This window comes from Protobothrops mucrosquamatus, unplaced genomic scaffold (assembly GCF_001527695.2).
Source record: "Protobothrops mucrosquamatus isolate PMUCROS unplaced genomic scaffold, P.Mucros_1.0 scaffold10, whole genome shotgun sequence".
Classification (NCBI taxonomy): domain Eukaryota; kingdom Metazoa; phylum Chordata; class Lepidosauria; order Squamata; family Viperidae; genus Protobothrops; species Protobothrops mucrosquamatus.
Window position 1 is genome coordinate 2,321,856 of NW_015386397.1, and position 22,357 is coordinate 2,344,212.

A 22,357-nucleotide genomic window follows, 5' to 3' on the forward strand; every position below is an offset into this window, starting at 1 on the left:
TAAGGGACATCTCTTCTGGAATTAACCTAGACTCGATTTTTGTTTCTGAGGGTCAGTAGCTCATGATTCCTTGTGGAAGGATTGGATCTTGGGGCTGATATCCCCTGCTCTGAAGGATCATCCGGAGAGTTAGCAAATGATAAAGCTAGAGGCAAAGAAGCTCAGTGTCAAAAGACAGAAATTGACATATTGATCATTTCATTGCTTTTGCTTTAAAAATGTATTATTCTTTCCTCTAGAATTATTTCTCCCATAGGAGACATATGAAAATCCAAGGGAGTCTGAAGTAAGAGGTCAACCAGATTTACATCTATTTAACTATGATGGATTGAATAAGCATAATTGACCGTGTTTGTAGTTGATTGACAGATGACTTGTTGGGGCCTAGAAGGCTAATATGGATTGATATTTTTATTACAGGGCAAAATGGCTCAGGATATGAGTGAGAAGGAGATAAAGCAAATGGAATTAGATCAACTGAAGAAGGAAGTGAAGCTTGAAAGACAAATGGTAATGGGTTTCAAATGTACTCTACTAAAAAAAATCAGTACTTCTGCATCCACAACATTTCAGGAGTGTTGGTCTACATATGATAGCTTTGCGTTATGCGGGCTTAAAAAGTTATAGGAACCGATGAACTGATGTTCTCTTGTTCAATCAGTTGGTGTCAGTATAGTCATACTTTCTGAAATGCAGAATAATAATTTGTCAAAGGGAAAGGGAAAGAATAAAATAAATAAAATATAGAAGGGACATTTGCACAAGGCACACTGAAATAATTAACAGTCATGCAGGAATATCATGCAATTTTATAGTTTCCATATATTTAAACTGTGTCTTCCTAGGGCATTGTGTCAAATAATGTTTATCATTCCAATGATTTTTCATCCAAATAACTATGCTAAATTTTCATGTTTAAAAGACAAAATTACATTAAGACAACATAAATATGTTTGCCAACAAATGAAATCCCCAACAGTTTTAGTCACAGGGCACATCTAGAATGTTGGTAGTAAATTCCATGCTATCAACTACCCTGGATTGGCTGGAACATTCAGTTTCAGAGAGAGGAACCAACTTATCTGAATCAGGCTGGGATGCAGGCTTGATATATACTTTTCAAGTTGTCGGTATTAAAGGAAGAACAAGAGAGGGTAAGCATGTATACATGTAAGAAGGATCTCTCTTGTCTCTTCTAATAAAGTTGTCAAGTGGCTATGGCCATGATAGCTCCATTTCCATCTCCATGGAAGGATGGGGCTGCAACTGAACCTCCCCATCTTCTAAAGACTTTCAGGAAGCCATCCTGTGACACAGTGAGGAAAAATATCACTGGAACAGAGGAAAAAAAATAATATTTGAATGAAATTCACATTGTTTCACAGTTTCAAAAATCTTCCTACCAAATACTTTGAAGTGAGACTTGATAAATTATGCCATCAACTATTCAAACTGGAAGGTTCAATTACTATGCAAATATAATTTGCAAATTTTATATCAGTCAACCCACACAGTAATATTTTCTGTGAAGATGTTTTTAGGACATAAATATGCAATCCATGTTAAAAGCTATTTAGGGGAATCAACAGAAAAACATGCTATAAACAGCATAGCAGAATATACATTTATTAAAAAACTGCTATCAAGTAATCCAACCGTAATGAATGATCACTGATCTAATCCAAATTCAAGGCTGCCACATATGAAACTTGAGGACAAAAAAAATTGGCTTCTTAAGAAGTTAAGAAGACTAGTCATAGAAAAGTTTTGGTCTCAAGGAAGACTTCCTATTGTGCCAAATTTAGCTTTAGCCTCCATTATTAAGATCTCATCTTGAGAAACAATGAAGTGTAGTAGTAGCAAAAAGAAGCAAATTAATTACTTGGAAATTAGTCATTTTGAGTTTAGAAAAAGCTGAAACAGTTAAAGTGGTACATTTGAGACCTTATTTAGAATCACAACATTGCAGAAAGAATGAAAGAAAGCCTTGCTAAACTATTCTTCCTTATCCTCTTGCAGGAAGGCTCCCTATTAATTTGTTACTATTTAGAGGTTGCACATTAGAAATCAAAAGTTCAGGAAATGAAATACTGCATCTTTTTTTCCACATAGATCTCCAAGACAGCAAAAGAACTCAGGACCTTTATAGAATCTATGGCTGCAGAAGACCCTATCTTAAAAGGGGTCCCAGAAGACAAGAACCCATTCAAGGAGAAGGGAGGCTGTACAATAAGCTGACCCTGGCCCCACCAAGAGAAAATCTTTATTGTTCTCCTTATATGCTACTAGAACTATATGAATTATATTTACCCTATAAAATGAGTCTAAATCAGGATCGGAGAATCTTTGTGCCCCACAAGGTACTGGGGAGGGGGCTGGTAATCAGCTATATTAGAAGGGCCACAGGATCCCCATCCTTAGAGATTTTCTGCAGGAGAGAATTTAATCAAGCCTCAGAAAAAAAAGGAACCAGAACAAATTCATGACCAAGATATATATGGTCATGAATTTGTTCTAGTTCAGGGGTAGGCAACCTCTGCTCTTTTATGACTCATGGACTTCAACTCAGCTATGCTGACTCAGGAATTCTGGGAGTTGAAGTCCATGAGTCATAAAAGAGTCGAGGTTGCCTACCCCTGTTCTAGTTCCTTTATACAGAAAGAGGAGTGGGGGGAAGAGGACATCTCTTTTAAGACTTAAATATATTTGTTATTTTTGTAAGTAGGTAGTCTTTATTAATTATATATTTCCTGAAGAGGTCTAGGCAAAGGTGGACTAGATAATCACTAAAATATATTACTATTCTATATTCCATGATTTAATTATTACTTTTTTTTAAAGTAGACTTCTGAATTATTTTGGATGCTTTATTTTTTGCTGGAAAAATGATGAAGGCTTGAAAAAGAAACAGAATAGAAAAAAGATTATTACTAAAGATTTCTCTCTCTTCCCATTCTGTCAAGTGGCTACCTGGAAGGCTTTAAAAATATGAATTATTTAGTTATTCACTTTTATTAATACTGTTGTTTTTTTTAGAAAATTATATTTGTAACTTAATTTAGTTTTCCCATTTGCACCAACTGATTAAGCACTACTTTGTCTGATGTCAAAGTAGTGTCTCTCAAGCAATGCAATGTTAAGATTGCAGAATTCAGTTCCCAGAATCCCCAGCTAACATGAGGCTGAGGAATTCTGAGAGTTGAAGTGCACACATCTGAAAATTGCCAAGATTGAGAAACACTCATCTAAATTACAGTCTTCACATGCAAGAAAGCCTCATCACAAAACAAGTTGGGCTAAGAAACTCAGTGTCTCCATAACAGAAACACAATATAAGAAAGGAAGTTATGATGAAAAAGTCCAGATCGATGGATATTGAGATGGTGCAATATAAATATAATTAAATTAAATTAAAATAATGGAATGATTCTTGGCTTCCTTTGATTACCATAACTAACTACTTCTCAAAATATGCTGGGAACTATATCATCTGTTCTTAAGGCTCAGCTATTCACATTTATGTAGCAAAATCTTAATCCCCATATTTACTGCAGAAAATAGCTTTGAGAAGAAGCTATTTGAAAAGGCTAATGGAATCTACTATTCTCCACGTTGACTTTGCCATGTTCCTACTAAGTTAATATCTCATCTGATTGTTACTTTTACTTCTCAGATGTCCCAAAGGTGTTTTTTAAGAGGCAACTAGACTTGTTTTTCTTTGAAGACGTTTCGCTTTTCATCCAAGAAGCTTCTTCAGCTCTGAATGGATTGTGGGGAATGGAAGGATTTATATTCCTTGCTGACAATAGGTCATTTGCATTCTTTTAGAGAGTCATTGAGGCCACTTGGAGGTTTATCTGTCCCCTCATGGTCACCTGAGTGGTGCAAATGAGTGTGGAGTCTTCTTGGAATTGCTGAAAGGACTGTGTTGTAGACCCTAACATTTTCAGCAATTCCAAGAAGGCTCCACACCCATTTACACTACTCAGGTGACCCTGGGGACATAGATAAATTTCCAAGTGGCCTCAATGACTCTCTAAAAGAATGCAAATGACCAGCTGTTTCCAAGGAATATAAATCTTTCTATTCCCCACCATCCAGTCAGAGCTAAAGAAGCTTCTTAGATGAGAAGTGAAACGTCTTCAAAGAAAAACAAGAAAGACCAGTTGCCTCTTGAAAAAGCACCTTTGGGACAACCATGACTTGGATGACTGAGAATCTCCATAGACATTTACTTTTCAGATCTTACTGCAGATAGGATGTTCATCTATCCCTGAGATAAAAGAATTGCAAAGCACGTAGAAAAGTAATGATAGATAGATAGATAGATAGATAGATAGATAGATAGATAGATAGATAGATAGACAGAGACAGACAGACAGACAGACAGATAGCTCTGTATTATTATCAAGAGTAGATAATGGGTTATGTCACTACATATTGTATAATGTTTAGTTCCAGATCTAGTTTCTGCAAACCGTATTACGAAGTACAGATATGACTAATAGTTTTAAATAAAAATGCACATTTTTCCATGCAGCACTGAAATAGCCTGTTTTATTATTATTCATTTGGTGGAAACTCATACAAACATTGTAGAAGGCAGGCATATAAGGTATGAAGTATGCAAGAAGAGAAAGAAATTCTGAGCTGGTTTTGACAAGAAAACCATGCTGTCACTTTCAAAGCTCACTTATTTCACTTCAGACGTAGAATGGCTAAGCAAATCTACTTAATTCCATATTTTAAAGTTTGATTTGACCACCTGAGCCCTAATCCATAAAATTCAATCCTAAACACAGCCTGTATCAAGTGTGAATGTCCCAGAAGCATTTTAATGGTGTGGAAAAGTCAGTATCAGACAACACACATTTTTTCTTATATTCAATTCGTCTCACCTTACTGATTTATTTATATTTAGACAAACAGATTATAAGTACTTCCCTACAATTTGTACCATGACAGCAGTTCCAAGTTCCAGACTTGCTATTAGGCAAGATATGACAATGAGAATAACTCAGGAAACAGATACTGGCAAGAGGAAGCCGGGCAGCAGAGATGAAAAAAGAGTATGCGGTATTCAATTGTCTGGTACTGGCTGCCATCTTGACTTTTTAAAAATCTTTGTGGTTGTCTTTGAGGGAAAGCAATTGTATTATTTCCCCATGTCATTCCCCCTCCTTGAAGGGCAGAAGGTTCATCTCATAAACAGTTCTTCTACTCCTTTACCACTGTCAAAACAAGTTTGAAAAAGTCATCTTCTGTACCTGTTCCGAGGATGCCACTATACAACACCAAAAAAGTCACTGAAAAAAGTGACTTATGACCATTTTTCACACATTGCAGCATCCCCATGGTCACATGCTCAAAATCCAGACATTTGGCAACTGATTAGAGTGTTAGTGTCCAGGCTCATGTGATCATCTGACAAGTAAAATCAGTATTTAAGCCAGATTCTCTTAACTAACTAACTTAACTAACTTAACAACTGCAGTGATTAACAATTGCAGTAACAAAGGTCGCAAGATGGGGCAAAATTCACTTAACAATTATGTTGCTTAGCAACAGCAATTTTGGGCTCAGTTGCAGTCATTACAGCAAGAATAACCTATACAGCTCATTGATACCTCCTATGAAGGTTATGCAGCATGGGTATTTTCCTGATTGTTTCCGTAAGAAAAGCACTCCTTTCCTCTGTTAATACAGAAGTATAGGTAAATGGTTCATTGTGGATATTGCTCATCTATCAAGCCTTAGGGAATCAATTTCTCCTCTATATCAATTACACATTCTCATTTATTTCCCATCAATATCTGTTCTGATGGGTCAAAGGTCTCCTGATAAAATTAACTGAACCATGTCATTAAATATACTTACTCAATAATATAGAAAGGAATCTATTGCATAAATAAACTGGACACTTTTTTCATTAATGTCTTCTTCTGTGATCTATCGGTTTTAAGCCATGATTGCTGACTGAGTAATGTCTGTGTGGAGGGGGGGAGGGGAAGAGGTGTTATAAGTTGGGAGATACAGGTCTTACTGACATCCACAACTCAGCTAAAAATAAAACCCACTGTTACCTCTCAAGTAACTGAAATGGTAACCCCAAGGGAGAGAGCCACCCAAATCTTGTATTTGGAGGTCTGGTCCATCTAAAGTAGCATTTTTCAAACTTGGCATCTTTAAGATGTGTGGACTTCAATTCCCAGCATTCCCCAGCCAGCATGCTTGGAACTGCAATCCACCTATCTTGTTGCCAAGTTTGAAAAACACTGATCTAAACAAGATGAAAATGCAGTTAAAGTGCCTATAGTTGTACATGACTGCACATACTGATTAAATTGGAACAATACATATATTTGCCTTTGTTTTTATTAACTGCATCCAAGCACCACAGTGTAACAATCTGTTCCTTGAAAGAGTTGAAGTAATTACCTGAGATCATCTAACTAAAAGTGATGACAGAAAAGGAAATCCTTAGAAAAAGAGTAATGTTTACTAAATCCTTCACATTCAAAAATGCTCCATTCAGGATTTCAGAATTGGAGCTTCATTTTTTGTTCTATTCTTCCATTCTGTTATCCTTGCCTGTCTTACCTATGTGAAGCGCTGTACAGATTTTTTTAATAACCTGATGATTAGGTTTATTTTATGTGCTTTGAGACCAGAAATCTATTCTTTCAATTCATCATATGACACAAATGTTTTCCTGATTTTTATTTTGGTTTTTAACTCTCTATTCACTGAATGCCGTTCTTTATACTTTTAGACAGATACTCTGTCCACTTACTACTCATCTCTGTATTAGCATTAAGAGATAAGTAAATAGCCTCTGGCAACTAGAACAGAATAAAATGACAAGGTTTCTTCACATTGCTATCTTTGAGGTAGATTCGTTTTTTTATGAAACAATAATTTAAAACTTATTTAAATAAAAGCATAACTAATCATTAAAATGTTTATTTACCTGGAATCCTTCCCCCCCCCCCCCTATCTTCCACTTAAATACCCAGCATTATATAATATTTATATACCGGTGTTGCTTACTTCTTTGGTAAACCAAATCTGATGTTTAAAAGGTGAAAAACCAGATACTATCAAACGGGGATGACCAGAGTGAGGGGAATGGAGACTAAGCCCGACAGCATAATTTCGGCCCTTAAGTATTAAGTAAAATGCTAATTTTAAGGAAGTGGATACTTGCATAACTGCCTACCAACCTTCGAAATTTCCTGTTCTACCCCAATACTAACATTGCTGCAGTTTAAAAAAAAATCAAAAACTTGCATCTTAATTCACCAGTTTATTTGCATCGGGTAAAAGAGACTGAGATTAAGTTGTCTTTTTTAATGCATCACCAAAAATAAGTTAATGAGGGGGGGGGAATAGAAAATTTAGACTGAGAGACGCACCTCTCATAAAAATTGAAAGCAGGAAGGATAGACTGCAGCAGGCTGCTTTTTTTTTTCTCCCCTGTTGAAACGCAAATTACTTTCCCGTTTTAGCTAATAGTTAAGCGCAGCTGGAGGCATTCTGTCGGCGCTAACCAATGAGAATCAGAAAAGTTTTCTTTTGGCAGCTCCCTGATTACCCCCTCCTTCACGTATTCTGACAGGCGAGAGACTTAAGCATGCGCAATAGCCACTTCTGTTAATCGCGAGCACAAAATGCTGTTCTACGCCTGGGGCATTTTTGCGATTGACGTGTCTCTTCGAAGTTTATTAGGAACTCCGCAAAAAAAAGAAAGGACACAGGAGGTCCCACCGAGATTTGAACTCGGATCGCTGGATTCAAAGTCCAGAGTGCTAACCATTACACCATGGGACCTGCTGATTCACGGGTGAAGCAGGAGGCTTTCTGAGTCCTTGGTAGCAGTCTTTTTCTTCTTCTTCTCCTTCAGTACATTGCATTTTTAGGTGCAATCTACCAAGCAATCAAAAACAACCATGGGAACATGCAGCAAAAACGCGGACGAGGTTGCCATAGCAGCAGGACCAAGCCAAAGCTAACTTTCTCGCGCGCAGACCTGCGACATCAGCTGCTCAGCTTAGATCACAAACTCCCATAATACCCCGGAGTACGTGCTTGGCTTGAAACGTGTAGCCCAGCCAATCTGCAAGAGGGTGGCGACTGGAAGAAAAGCGAGGAGGGAGAAGGAAGTTGTCTTCCTGTTTACAGAAGGAGGTACATTTCTGTGATACAGTTCTCTTAGTGAGGCTGATCAGTCTTAAACTAGGAGGAAAGGCAGCTCACACAGGTGCACAATTGTTAGTCTAACTCAGGGGTAGGCAACCTTGGCTCTTTTATGACTCGTGGACTTCAACTCCCAGAATTCCTGAGCCAGCTGGCTCAGGAATTCTGGGAGTTGAAGTCCACGAGTCATAAAAGAGCCAAGGTTGCCTACCCCTGGTCTAGCTGGAGGATCAGCCCAGGACTTGTTCAAGACATTGGGGTGTTTGATAGAATACCCAGTTCTCCCATGTTGGAAAAAAAAAGTTGTCTTTTGCTACTGAATCTCTCTTGAACTCTAATAAGCTGTTGGAAACTCTTGTGGCTGGAGGTTTCCCAATAATCAAATCAGTTTATTATAGTCATATGGCCAGATGCAATAAAATATCTATTTGTTGGCTACTTGCATACATACATATATAAAAAAGCAATGAACATAATCTAATGATGAATAAGAAATGTAAGGTCACTGGCCCTTACTTAAATTTGAGATACCATTAAAAGTCTAATCAGGCAACACAAACAGAGGCTTCTTAAGGAAACAGTGCTTTAATTGATCAAATAAAACAGCTGGGTAGAAAACAATCTGGAACACTGGCAGAGTTACCTCCAGACATGTCACACCTTAGGAAGTTAGTAGCATTGCCTTATAAACTTTGTTAGCTAATGAAAATCAGACAACAGAGCTATTACATCATAAGGAAGACATCAGTCATTCCTGTACACTCCCTTATTCCCTCCCTCAGTACATCCCATCCATGTACATGTTTCCCACGCTTGCACAAAATTTGTCCATGATGCAAATGCTGATTACCAAAGCAAGACAGCAATAGTTAGTTAGGCCAAACAATTTCTTTTTGTTCCAGTTATTATTATTAGAAAAGATTAATTTATCCAAACAGACAATGGCACAATGTCCTTGATTTATAACCAGTGGTGGGATTCAGCCAGTTCGCACCACTTCGGCAGAACCGGTAACTAATTTTTTGTTGCCCAGGCCCAGAATGGATTTCCGAAAGTGGCATCCGTACAGAGAACAGATTTGTTATGTGCTCCTGGCCACTTTCCTTCGTGACCAGAGGCAAGCTCGCCTGATCAATAACCAGCCAAGACACAGTGAAGGCCTTTTGTTTCGTTTATTGCAATAAGCGGGGAGAGAAGCTACCAAAGCTTGGTTCTCTCCAAAGTTTTAACCCAAAATATTCCCTTCTTTATACAGCCCTGTCCCGGCTGCCCCATCCTCCTCTTTCCCCATTGGCTGAGGTACTAGGAGGTTACACTCTTTCCGACCACCTCCTACCTATTTCCTGATACATATTAAATCATACATCACATGTACATTAGTAATATAAAATAAAATAATATAAATATAATATAAAATAATATAATATAAAATATTAGACATATTCAACTGTTGGTTTTGAGTTTTGGGCCTCTTAGAACAATAGGTTCTTTCCTGTTTTTCAGTTTAGTTAAGTTTTCCTGGCTAGCCATTTCCTCTTACAGATGTTTTTATAGCTTGTCTTCTTCCTTTCCCACTCTAAGACCCAGCGAATTTTTGCCTACGTATTTATCTTACATCCTGCCTGTAATGTATTGGCCACAACTGTTTTAAATCACTTGCTTAATGTCTGACCTACATTGCTGTATTGTTTAACAGTTGCTGTTACTGAAAGCCAGACTGGCTGTCTCCAAGCTGATAATGAGGTTTGGGGTGGGTTACTTTAAACCTATTGGTTGCCACCTAGAGGCTAACTGTATAAATAGCTGTGCAGCCATATTTTGGCATCATTGCAAGGAGGCCGTGTGTTCGCCAAATAAGATTTGGCACAGGCCTATCAACAACTGCCCGTGGACAAGGCCACGGCGGTAGCCCAGACCATTGTCACCTATAGGGGGGCTTTTAAGGTTAAGCGCCTACAGTTCGGGGTGAGTGTAGCCCCAGGGCTGTTCCAGGGAGTGATGGAGCGCACGCTCAAGGGAATTACAGGGGTTTGCCCCTATTTCGATGATGTCCTCATTGCTGGGGAATCGGTTGAGATTCTGGCTGAACGGCTTAAGGCCGTCCTTCAATGGTTCCGCATCAACCGAGTTCCTTGGTTTCCGCATCAATGCTGAAGGCATTCATCTGGTGGAATCTAAATTAAAAGCAATCCAGCAGGCCCCTAGGCTGAAGTCAAAGGGAGAGCTTCAGGCTTTCCTAGGCCTTTTGAATTTTTACCATGCCTTCCTCCCAAACAAGGCCACAGTGGCAGAGCCGTTATACCGGCTCTTGGATAGACAAGCTCAGTGGCAGTGGACCAGTGTCCACGAGAATAGCTTCCAAGCAGTCAAATCACTGCTGTCATCGAACTCAGTTCTCACTCATTTCAATTAGCAGCTGCTTGTCTGCATTGCATGTGATGCATCCCCATATGGGGTTGGGGCTGTGTTAAGTCACTTAATGGCTGATGGGAGGCAGAAGCGTATTACTCCAGGACTCTATCGTCCGCAGAGCGCAACTATGCGCAAATTGACAAGGAGGCTCTGGCCATTGTGGCCAGAGTTAAAAAGTTCCATGACTACTTGTATGGCCGCCAGTTCACGGTCTTCATGGACCACAAGCCACTTCTAGGGTTGTTCATCACAAAGAAACAGACACCTCAGATTCTGTCTCCTAGAATGCTGAGGTAGTCTATCTTCCTGTCAGCCTACAGCTACGGGATGATTCACAAACCGGGCAAGGAAATGGGCCATGCAGATGGCCTGAGCAGGTTGCCCCTGCCACATGTGGAGCCAGCTCCAGCTCCAGCTGCACACATCCTGGCTATCCAGGATTTGCCGGAATCTCCCCTTCACGCTGGGGACATAGTTGCTGAGACAGCAGCTGACAAAACGCTGAGTCGTGTGCTACTGGGTACACACAGGATGGCTGGACAAATGTCCAGGGCCAGAATTTCAGTTTCTTCATGAGAAAAGATGAGCTTTCAGCTCATAAGGGGTGCATCCTTTGGGGAAGTAGGGTCATAGTCCCCAGCTCTTTAAGGCCCAGGGTCCTAGAGTCTCTGCACGAGGGTCGTCCGGGAATAGTCCGGATGAAGGCACTCTGCGAGGAGCTACCTTTGGTGGCCAGGGTTAGATAAAGCCATCGAGGCCCAAGTACATGGTTGCTACACATGCCAGCAATCCAGACCGGAGATGCCACAAGCCCCTGTCCACCGATGGGAGGACACACACACACCATGGTCAAGAATCCACATCGATTTTGCCAGGCCCTTTCAGGGACAGCTGTTTCTAACAGTGGTAGATAGCCATTCTAAATGATTAGAGGTCGCGCCAGTCCCTGCTATGACTACTGCCAGGACCATCCAGGAACTGCGCAGAATCTTTGCAACACATGGACTTCCAGATGTGTTAGAATGTTAGAATTCATGTAGAGCACATTGCAGTAATTTATGTGTGAGACAAGTCTATGAATTACTATTTGGATGGCCTTCCTGTTCAGGAAGAGGCACAGATTCATGGTGTACAACTTGAATCTGTGCCAAACTTTCTTAGCCAGAGCTGCCATACCTCCTTCAAGAAAACCCTGAAACTGTGCACCACTCTCAAATGGTGCAGATGTTTCAAATATTATCCTACTCAGAACCAAAGATGAAAAGTTTAGGGCCCTCAAATATCCATACAACTATTTGATCTCATTATAACTGTACCTGAATCTGTTCCTCCATTCTGCAACCTGGGATACTAGGTTCAAAGCTATAAAACATTTCAAAAACCAAACAACTATTTTAAATTATGGTTAAAAACTAATCTTCCTATATCAAACCATATGAAATGGAGTGGTGCATAGACCAGATTGTAAATTTCTGCAACCTTTCCAGGTATGCCATTGTTTACAAAGGCTCAAAAATCAAATGCTTAGTTCAAAATCTACTTTTCCATTCATGAGTTAAGAGAACAATTTCTCTAAAATATATAAACCAAAGAAGAGACTAGCTGATTATAGATTTTAACATCTAAAGGGTTGATGGAACTAATCATTGTTAGGAAATGATTTGCTATTCTTGGCTGGGTGGGGCTGATGGATATTGATGTATATACCGTAGTTGTGGGAGGTGGCATTTTATTATGTAAGAATGAATGTTTAAATGTACCTGTAAAAGGAGTAGAGATATACATGCTAATAATAAAACTAACTGCCTTTGACTAATCACAAGCTTCTAAGAATGAAAATTCAAAAATTTTGGAGGTGAGTAGATCTTCACATCTTTATGCTAGTGTCTAGAATTCAGTATTGTATAATAAAGTCAGAGGCAGAAATATAGAAAAAATATTCAGAACTGCTTGAGCTAAATTTTAATCAGCATGATATGACCCAAAAAAATTCAAAAGTATTGTAGAGGGAAAAGATTACAATCAAAGAAAAAGGTCAGTTGCATCATATTCTAATAGAAGACTCGAGAATTAATGTATGAACCTCTTGAACACATTCTTTGTAATTGGCAAGGCTGTTGAGTTCCATTCTTGCAAAGCATAAATAAAAGTACTATGCCCTCTTATTCAAAGCATTAAAATACAATTTGTTTTTGTTCTGCCTTTATTATTTTGATAAAGTCATAAACACCAGCTTTTATTTATTGATATATCTATATCTCTATTCCACATCCCTCAAGTTTCTAGCTATAGTGTAGTCATGGCTAAGGCATCAAGTTAGAAACTAGGAGACTTTCTGAGTAACTTTGGGCTAGTTGCTGTCTCTTAGCCCAACTTGTTACTGCGGGGAAAACAGTAGGAAGAAGGAATATTAGATATGTTAGATGCCTTGTGGCTTTCTGTGCTAGTTTCCCTCCAAAATACTTCAGACATTATTTTCAATCCCATGCCATGAAAAAAATCAGCTAGTTTTATCCTCTCTGGGTATATTTCTGCATAACTGAAATGTATATTTGCTATATGCCATGTAAGTATTCTGGATCTAGAGAAGATGTTCTTACCTATATGTGCAAATGAAATAATTGGTGAAGTAGTTATGCTATGCTATGATAAGAGCTAGCTTGAGAATGAAAATGATGGCAATATATATTGTCAAGTTACATACTGTACATACATACAGTATCCTTCACTCTGTTTCTTTTCGGGATAAGCAACATTAGGCAAAGTGAAGAAAAGGAATTAAATTGTTAACCAAAAAATGAAAGGCATGAGAGAAAGATAAATTGAAGCATAGCTAAATCTAGTTTATACCAAGATCAGTCACTACATCTCCGTATTTTCTATTCTTATCTATCAATTTTCATTTCCATCAGATCCATGCACAGCATCATACATTGCATTTTGTTCTTTAAATTTCTTATTTCTCAATTCATCAAGTGATTGGGCAAGCAGTTTTCTTGGCAAGATTTTGGAAGTGGTTTGCCATTGCTTTCTTCCTAGGGCTGAAAGAGAGAGTGGCCCAAGCTCACCAACTGTGTTTGTGCCTAAGATGTTTCCTGTAATATTTGAAAAATACATCTTACTTTAACTGCATTTTATCTTCTTCATTTCAATGGTACTTCCTCAGTAGAACATCCCAGATATGTAGCATATCTTCTACCTTTGCCCCAGGTTTTGCCGTGCCCTCTGATAGGACTGCTTGATTTTTACTTGATGCAAACTGGTTGTCTAATGGCCCAGGGCAGCTGGTTGGATCTTTCCTCTATGGCAGCTAATGAGTAAGAAATATTTTGAGAATGATGGTGTGTTTGGAAAATAAAGCCTTTGAAAAAGTACATCCCTTCTATTCCTCCCAGCTAATGATAGTGGGTTATAAAAACCACTTTCCCCCACCTAAGCATCCAATAGATTTCAATTCTAAGAATTCTCCAGCTAGCACAGGAATTGCTGAGGATTGTTGGGATTTATATTGTGTTTCCCCAAAAGTAAGACCTAACCCCCAAAATAAACCCTAGCTTGATTTTTGGGGTGGGCCTAATATAAGCCCTATCCCAAAAATAAGCCCTACTTTTGGGGCAAGGTGCATGCCTAAAAATCAAGGTAGGGCAGGGGTGGAGGGTTGAGCTGCCCCATGCACCCTGCACCAAGTTATCTTACCAGTAGGACCACCACAGCCAGGCCTCCCACGCCCTGACACCACATGGCTTGTCACGCCAGTGCCACTGCTTGCGGCAGGAGGCTGCACAGCACTTTGGGCCATTGCTGCTGTTTGCGGCAGGAGGTCACATGGTGCTCCACCCATTGCTATCACTTGTGGCAGGTGGCCGCATGGTGCTTCATGCCATTGCCACCACTCACGGCAAGAAGCCGCATAGTGCTTTGAGCGGTTTCTGCTGCTCGCGGCAGGAAGCAGCATGATGCTTCATGTCATTCTGTTGCTCACGGCAGGACACAGTGTGGTGCTTTGGGCCATTGCGAGCAGCAGAAATGACCCAAAGCGCCACACAGCTTCTTACCGCAAGAGGCAGCAATGGCATCAAGAACCATGTGGCCTCCTGACATGAGTGCGGCAATGGCACAATGTGCCACGTGGCATCCAGCTGCAAGTGATGGCAAGCGGCCACTGAAGAAGTATAGCAACAGCACGACAGGTGTCTGGGCATGGGACGCCTGACCGTGGTGATCCTAAGGTAAAACATCCCGCGAAAATAAGACCTAGTGCCTCTTTTGGAGGCAAAAGAATATAAGATCGGGTCTTCTTTTCGGGGAAATACAGGTATAAACATCTGGAAGGCTCAGGGTACAGAAAGTTGATGCAAGTGCTCTCCATCTGTGAAAAACAGATTTCCAGGAACAGAAGATAGTTATGTCTCTGGAAGCAAAGATGCACAAGGTCCAGGTCCCTTTGTGAAATTTGTAAAACAATGGTCTTTGTTAGGCTCCCTATTAGGACTAGGCAATAAATCACAGATCTCTGAACACCTAATGGTTTAACTCAATATTTTCGCTAGACTCAGCATTAAAGACTTGTAAATATAGCTGAGGATGGAAAAGAATTTTCAGTGCAGACAAGAATGCAGACACACAAAACAAAGGTCCACTGCCTGTGAGAGGGTGCACATGACTTGTAATACAGATACTGTAGTTTTCTGTTAACTACAATAATGGGGTCTGGAATTTCTATCACTAAGTGATGTGATTGTAAAGAATGATGTCATGTGACCATGATACCTGGTGACTGCAGTTCTGGCAATCCCTGGTTACTGTTATTAAGCAAGTACCACATGATTTTTTTTTTTAAAAAAAAAAACACTTCATGGTAAGCAAAGAACTTCCAACTTCCTCCTGGCTTCCCCATTGACTTTGCTTGTAGGAAGCTGGCAGGGAAGTTCAAAATCATGATCAAGATATCAGCGGTCAGAATTATAGTTGCTCCAGTGCCTGAAATTTTGAGAAATATATATACACATACTGAATGCAATTAGTCTTTCTTCTGAGTAGGTGCATATTGGGCTGTACTACCAATAAACAGAATAATACAAATTTACCAAAAATCTTCATCTGTTTCTCTTCTTCCTTCAAAGAGATAAAGTGAGTACCGGTAGTCCTCAACATACAACTTTATCTGAGCCCAAAATTATGGTTGCAAATTGTGCTAATCATTAACTGGGTCAACATATGACTGCACCCTATTTTATGACCTTTTCTGCAGCAATTGTGGTCATTAAATGAATGGCGCTATCATTAAGTATTGTAACTTCAAATCTGCGTTACAAGTGTCCATTGTAATTTTGAATGGTCGCTAAGTGACAGTCATAAATTGAGGACTACCTATAGGGGTATCTCTGAAATTAATTAGCACTTGAAGAAAGAGATGGTGTATTAACACATTCTTATGATGTCCAAACCTTGCCCCATAGAAGAAATATTTCTGCAAGTATTTAAATTTAGTTGTGAGACACTTAATAAGTATTCCACCCATCTAATTCACACAAAGCAACATTCTAACCAAATCAAATTTCTTAAGCCTTTGCAGACATTGTAGGAGGAAAGCCGTGATAGTCTATGGTGGCAATAAATCAGTGGGAGTCTGTAGCATCCTTTTTCCCAACTTACAAGTTTTATTAAAAAGTATAAGCATTTGTGAGTGGCAATTCAGTTTATTGGATGCACTTTATGCATCTGTTAAGCTCAAGAAAGCCTATAATAAACTTTGTTAGTCAGAAAAGGCACTGTCAAACTCCTGATTTTAAGTTCTTGTAGAAAAGGAAAGTTTTAGAAGGAGAAATGACTTCTGAGCACTCTAAAAACACACTGCAAAGACAATATTTATATTTCTTATCCTTCCACCCTCGTAAAAATAATAATAGAAGGAAATTAACTGCCATAGATAACTTTTAATTTTTTCATGATCCTGATTTCAGGCTCACAAATATTGACAAATATTTTGGTGGATGTGATATAGCTGGAAAATGAAATTTTATTTGCTCCTAATATTTTTTCTAAAATAAAAATCCCTGCAGGTGCTTCTACAGGCATCCTTTGGGAATTTGAACACCCTTGCTGATGTTTCTGAAGAGGTGGTCCAAGGACGTGGGACAAAAGAGCTGATCATCACTACTTCCTATGTGAAGCTTTTGAATCACATCCTGAAACATGTTACATACACTAGTACAAAATACCTACTAGATGTAGTGGACATGAGTAAGTTAGAATGTGTCCTACTAGACAAGTCCTTCATTGGGACTTCACTGTTGGATTTCACTTTTGACTTGATTTGCCCTAGACGTGAAGAAAGAAAATAATATATTTTAGTTAACAGTGATTTTTTGTCCTCTAAAAACTTGTTCTCCCTTGACAAAACCATTAGAAAGCCACATTATTTTGGAAATTTTAAAAATGATTGTTTGATCTTTCAAATTTGAAGCTTTGGGAGAAAATGTATTTTAAAAACTGAGAAGACAAACCCCATTCTTTTTCAGAAAGGATATTTGCAACTGAGGTGCAGTGTAAGACTTGTATTACCCTGAAACCAGGACAATGTTGATTGCTTTTGCAGTTATGCCCATGTTTTAATTTCAAAAGATTCCAGGCTCAGTTCCAGGTATTTCTTAAATGAACTGATACAATTCTATTGCCAGTCAGAATGGATGTTCCTCTGGTTTTATATCAAGTATCTTTCTTTAAAGATACATAAAGTTTAATAGCCATACATCTGTACATACAGTATGTCTATACAGTTTTATTGACTTATTCATTGTTTGACATAAAACAGCCTATCTAGGTCAGGGTTGAGCGAATCCCTACAAAATGTACATAACTATTTTTCTGTTGAGCACCCTTCTTGTAATAATAATAATAATAATAATAATAATAATAATAATAATAATAATAATAATAATAATAATAATAATAATAATAATAATAATAATAAAAAAGTTGGAAGGGACCTTGGAGGTCATCTAGTCCAACCCCCTGCTCAGGCAGGAAACCCTATACCATTTCAGACAAATGGCTGTCCAGTCTCTTCTTATATATTTATTGTCAGTTGTCTGGTCTGGTACACTTTAAAGTACTATGTCCCATTTTGTTATAAATAATTTCTTATTTTGACTATTTTGAGGCCACACAAAGGAGATTGAAGAATCTGCTCTACAACTCAACAGAAAGCACAAAGAAGAAAAGAAGAAAATTGGTTTAAATTTCTTGGATGAAATGTAAACTACTGACCTCCATTGCATCTTTAGTTGTTTATTGGAGATTTTTCATCATGTATCCTTCCTCTAATGAAATCTAATCAAAGCAGAAGGTGATCACTGATCTTTCTCAGTGATCAGTGGGACAATGTGGCTTGTGCCATTTCTGTTTTTTAAAGCACTACAGGAAGCCCATTTTGTTTGTTTGCATGTATGTACATGCATATGAGCGTGACAGATTAATGTTGTATTGCTTTTATTGATTGTGGTGAGATGTATGAAAAACAGAATATAAAGTTAGTCAGGGAGTTTTATTGCTCCAGATGTTGAAAAACTCCCATCTACTCTGATGAGGACTATCAATATTGGAAGATAAGGGAGTGGTTCTCCTTCTCATATGTAATATATGGAGTGCGAGGGAAAGTTGACAAATATTTCCAAACATAGTCATAAAATTGACAACCAACTAACCATCTTTCTTTTAATTATTTCCTAGTGAACTTTACAGAAGGAACTTATCTTGTTAGATTTCCTGTGACCATTCAACAATTCCGCCTTCCTAAACTAGTTGACTCAGGGCCAGGTGAGTGACATACATGCAACTAGCAAACCTGAGGGACCACCTTTTTTCCAGAGTTTCTGCCCATCCAACTAGATCAAACAGAATGGGCATGCTCCAGATCTCATCAGCAAAAGAATGTCAGCTGATGGGGACTAGAAGACAAGTTTTTTTCTACAGCTCTGTGGAACATCTTCCCTTCTGAAATGAGAATGGCCCCAACACTGCTACCCTTCTATAAAAGTTTAAAAACCTAGCTACGCTCTTGAGTCTGGGGCACTACATGCACCAAGGGCCCCACCTCCTGGCTATATTGTTAACAGGCCAGATGTCTTGCTTTGTATATACTCGAATTAGATGTCTTAATCATTTTTTTTTATTTTAATGGTTTTTACTGTTTTTATTGTTTTAAAATGTTTTTAAGATTTTAATTGTAATATATGTTTTTGAATTATGAGTCACCCAGAGTCATTTCCTGAGATGGGCAGCTAGAGAAATCAATCAATCAATCAATCAATCAATCAATCAAACAAATAAATAGATAGATTCATAATGTGCTTTCTTGTGGAAGTCTTAATCAAGAAGACAAACACGTAACACATGAACTTTATCTCCATTTCTTGCAGGAGATAAATATATATATATATATATATATATATATAATTCACAAATTCAAATTCATATTTCTTTATTGTCAAAGTACAACATGTGTACAATGAGATTGGCTGAGCCTCCCTTCGTGCACCCCCCATCACAACCCACAATGACAACAAACACACAATCTTATTGCACCATGTGAACTTATTGCATGATGCGCCGGCCCCGCAAGTCTATCATACATGGAGTTATTTCCCATTCAGGAGTCTGACAGCCCATGGGTAGAAACTGTTCTTCAGCCTATTTGTGTGGCTGGCTATCCTTCTATATCTCCTGCCCGATGGTAGGAGAGTAAAGAAGTGCTGACCAGGGCGTGAGTCATCCCTGAGGATTTTTCTCACTCTTCTAAGGCAGCGGGACCTAGCGATGGCGTGTAGTGGTATCAGGGGACAGCCCACGATGTTTTGTGCTGTGCTCATCACCCTCTGTAGTGTCTTTCTATCCACAGCTGTCAAGCCAACATACCACACCATAATGCAATGTGAGAGGATGCTTTCTATAGTGGACCAGTAAAAAAAGGTCATCAGTTGTTGTTCCACTTTGTTCTTTCGCAAGACTCTAAGGACGTGGAGTCTCTCTTGGGCCTTTCTGGCCACCTGGGTTGTGTTGATTTTCCAGGTGAGATCTTCGCTGAGGTAGACTCCCAGGAATTTAAAGGAGGAAACTCTCTCCACACGCCCCCCCGATGTAAAGTGGGGCGGGTTCCTCTCTTTTCTTCTGGAAGTCTAGCACCATCTCCTTTGTCTTGCCAATATTCAGGTGCAAGTTGTTTTCTAGGCACCATGAGGATAATTTTTGAACCTCGCCCCTGTACGCTGTTTCGTCTCCATCTTTAATAAGACCCAATACCGTGGTATCATCTGTGAACTTAATGATCGCAGTGGATGGGTCAGATGATACACAGTCATGTGTGTACAGTGAATACAGGTAGGGACTGAGCACACAGCCCTGTGGCGAGCCAGTGCAAAGCTTCAGGGAGATGGATGTGACAGACCCGACCCTCACTGATTCTTAATCCCTAACTCTATAACATATGTCTTATTTCTTATTCCTATGTATCTGACAGCTTATTTCTCTACACCTTATCCTTTATCGCTCAAGTTTTATTCTTGTATATTTTTACATTTTACTCCTTCACTCTTTTTCCAGATAGCTCTTGATGTCCATACATGCTGGCAGTTAGTGGGCTTTAGTCATCCTTGGTCACCTTCCAGCTGTGGAAAGACCATGGGTCCTGGCTGCTGCCCATTCCTGTCTACACTAATATGGCTGATGGGGCTACTTGTTTCAATGGGGAGTTGCTCTGCTTCTTTCACCCCCTCCCAAAAAAAAAAAGCTGATGAGAGGACGAGTTAGTATTAGTACTATAAGGTTCTCCTTCCATAGTCTTTAAGTTGGGGATCTCTCAATAAATATCAGCTAACAGTTCAAAAAATAAAACTAACTGTAGCACTTTGGTCAATATTAAGCCAAGGTTTTTGGTTCAAAAAGAGAATTCTAACTTCATGAAGTTATCCATAGGGTTGACTAGATATCTCCCTTTTTTATTTTCTCTACTTTGTGTCTCAGATAACAGCATTAGAAACATGGTAACCATCACAGTAAAAGCATTTTTACGCTACCACAAGCTGCGGATCCTCCTGAAAAGCATAAAACAATACTATCCGGATATAACAATAATTGCGGCAGATGACAGTGAACACCCAGAGAAGATTGAAGAGGCAAATCTTCAGTATTACATTATGCCTTTTGGAAAGGTACCACCTGTCTATGTGGGGCTTCTTTTAGGACTTCTAAAAAGGGTTTTTTCATAAAGTAACAGCTGGGTCTTCTCTAAATTAGCTTGCAGACAGAAGCTTAATGGCCCATGGTACAAGCTGAACTTTATGCCTATCAATTATAAATTGATAACTTAAATAAATAGTATTCAGTCAACTAAACAAAGCAGGACAAGTTGGAGAGTTGGAGTTGGAGAGAGGGAAGCACAGAACTTAGTAAACTGAGGAAGTTAATCTGTTGCTTTCTTATTATTGGGTCTCTCCTAATGATTCTGTTTCATACTCTTAACTTTCTGTTTCATTTTTCTGTTATTATTTTTCAACTGGCTCTTGACTTTCCATATTGGAGCATCTCAGCATTTGAATTAATTCCCAATCTATATGTTCTGACCCTCTTTTTTGGATTTTTAAATCAGGGCTGGTTCGCAGGGAGCAACCTTGCAATCTCAGGTCACAACCAAATATTATCTTTGGGTGGAAAATGACTTCATCTTCACTGAAAAAACAAAGATCCAGAAACTTGTGGATGTATTAGAGAACAGCAACTTGGATGTGGTAGGACATTCATGTCATTACTCCTCTTATAGTTCAGTCTGTTGGCGCAATACAGTGAGATTTTTAAACTTTATCTATTCCAGAGAATGTCAAGGTGTGATAGGCAAAGTAAAGAATTTGCCATTCACTGAAATATCCCCTGCTGAAATTGCAAGGGACCTGAGAGTTTGCCCAGAAATGTATTTCTGTTCTTTGCATCTTTAAGAATGTGTACATCAACCCCAATGGTATGCAATGATAGCGAGACTGAATAGTCTAAAACAAATTTATATGGTTTACAGGTTGGAGGCAGTGTGGATGGAAATGAATATAAATTTAAGATTTTCTACGAGGAAGGAGAAGATAGCAGCTGTTTGCACCTCAGAAGTGGCTTTTATCATCACTTGGAAGGCTTTCCCAACTGTGTTGTGACTAGCAGTGTAGTCAATTTCTTCCTGGCTCACATAGAGGAAAGCAGGCATGTTGGATTTGATCCTAAACTTCAGAGGGTGGCTCATTTAGGTAAGCCCAAATTCTTCCCCTCCGTTTAATTAATTAAGCTCAAACTATGATATTCCAGAGCTATACACTCTTCAAAACTGATTCAGGAGGATTGCTTCAGACTTCACACAAGAATAGGAGGCACAAGTCCCTCCTTGTGAAGTGGGGGCAAGGGGTACAAGTGGTCCTGTTGATTATATACCTGGCTCCCTGCTATGTATCAACGGCCCTGCCTGAGCTGGCTGACGTAATAGCCGGGGTGGCAGTTGAGACCCCCAGACTTATAGTCATGGGGGATTTCAATCTGCCATCGGCGGGCGAAACGTTGGCGGCAGCTCGGGAGTTCTTGGCTTCCATGACGGCCTTGGACTTGACCCAATTAGTTTATGCCCCCACTCACACGGGAGGACACACACTGGATCTAATTTTTGTCTCTGGCCAGTGGCAGAATGATCTGGAAATGGGGGAGGTAGTTATAGAGCCCC

General features: G+C 39.2%; 2 protein-coding genes and 1 non-coding gene across 3 annotated transcripts in view; 2 read left to right on the forward strand and 1 right to left on the reverse strand.

Moving 5' to 3' along the window:
- Positions 1-426: 426 nt before the first annotated feature.
- Positions 427-2,238, forward strand: GNGT2 (G protein subunit gamma transducin 2). The gene is made up of 2 exons (XM_015810475.1): positions 427-510; positions 2,113-2,238. Exons 1-2 carry the CDS (start codon positions 427-429, stop codon positions 2,236-2,238), a joined length of 210 nt encoding a protein of 69 aa, XP_015665961.1.
- Positions 2,239-4,958: 2,720 nt separating this feature from the next.
- Positions 4,959-22,357, forward strand: part of B4GALNT2 (beta-1,4-N-acetyl-galactosaminyltransferase 2) — a 20,968-nt gene continuing 3,569 nt past the window's right edge. Inside the window, 7 exon segments of the mRNA XM_029283042.1 lie at positions 4,959-5,069; positions 16,671-16,851; positions 18,340-18,426; positions 20,629-20,816; positions 21,254-21,279; positions 21,281-21,392; positions 21,674-21,893. Coding sequence (XP_029138875.1) covers positions 4,959-5,069; positions 16,671-16,851; positions 18,340-18,426; positions 20,629-20,816; positions 21,254-21,279; positions 21,281-21,392; positions 21,674-21,893 — 925 coding nt within the window.
- Positions 7,759-7,830, reverse strand: TRNAQ-UUG. Its single transcript has one exon. It is a non-coding gene; the product is annotated as a tRNA-Gln (tRNA).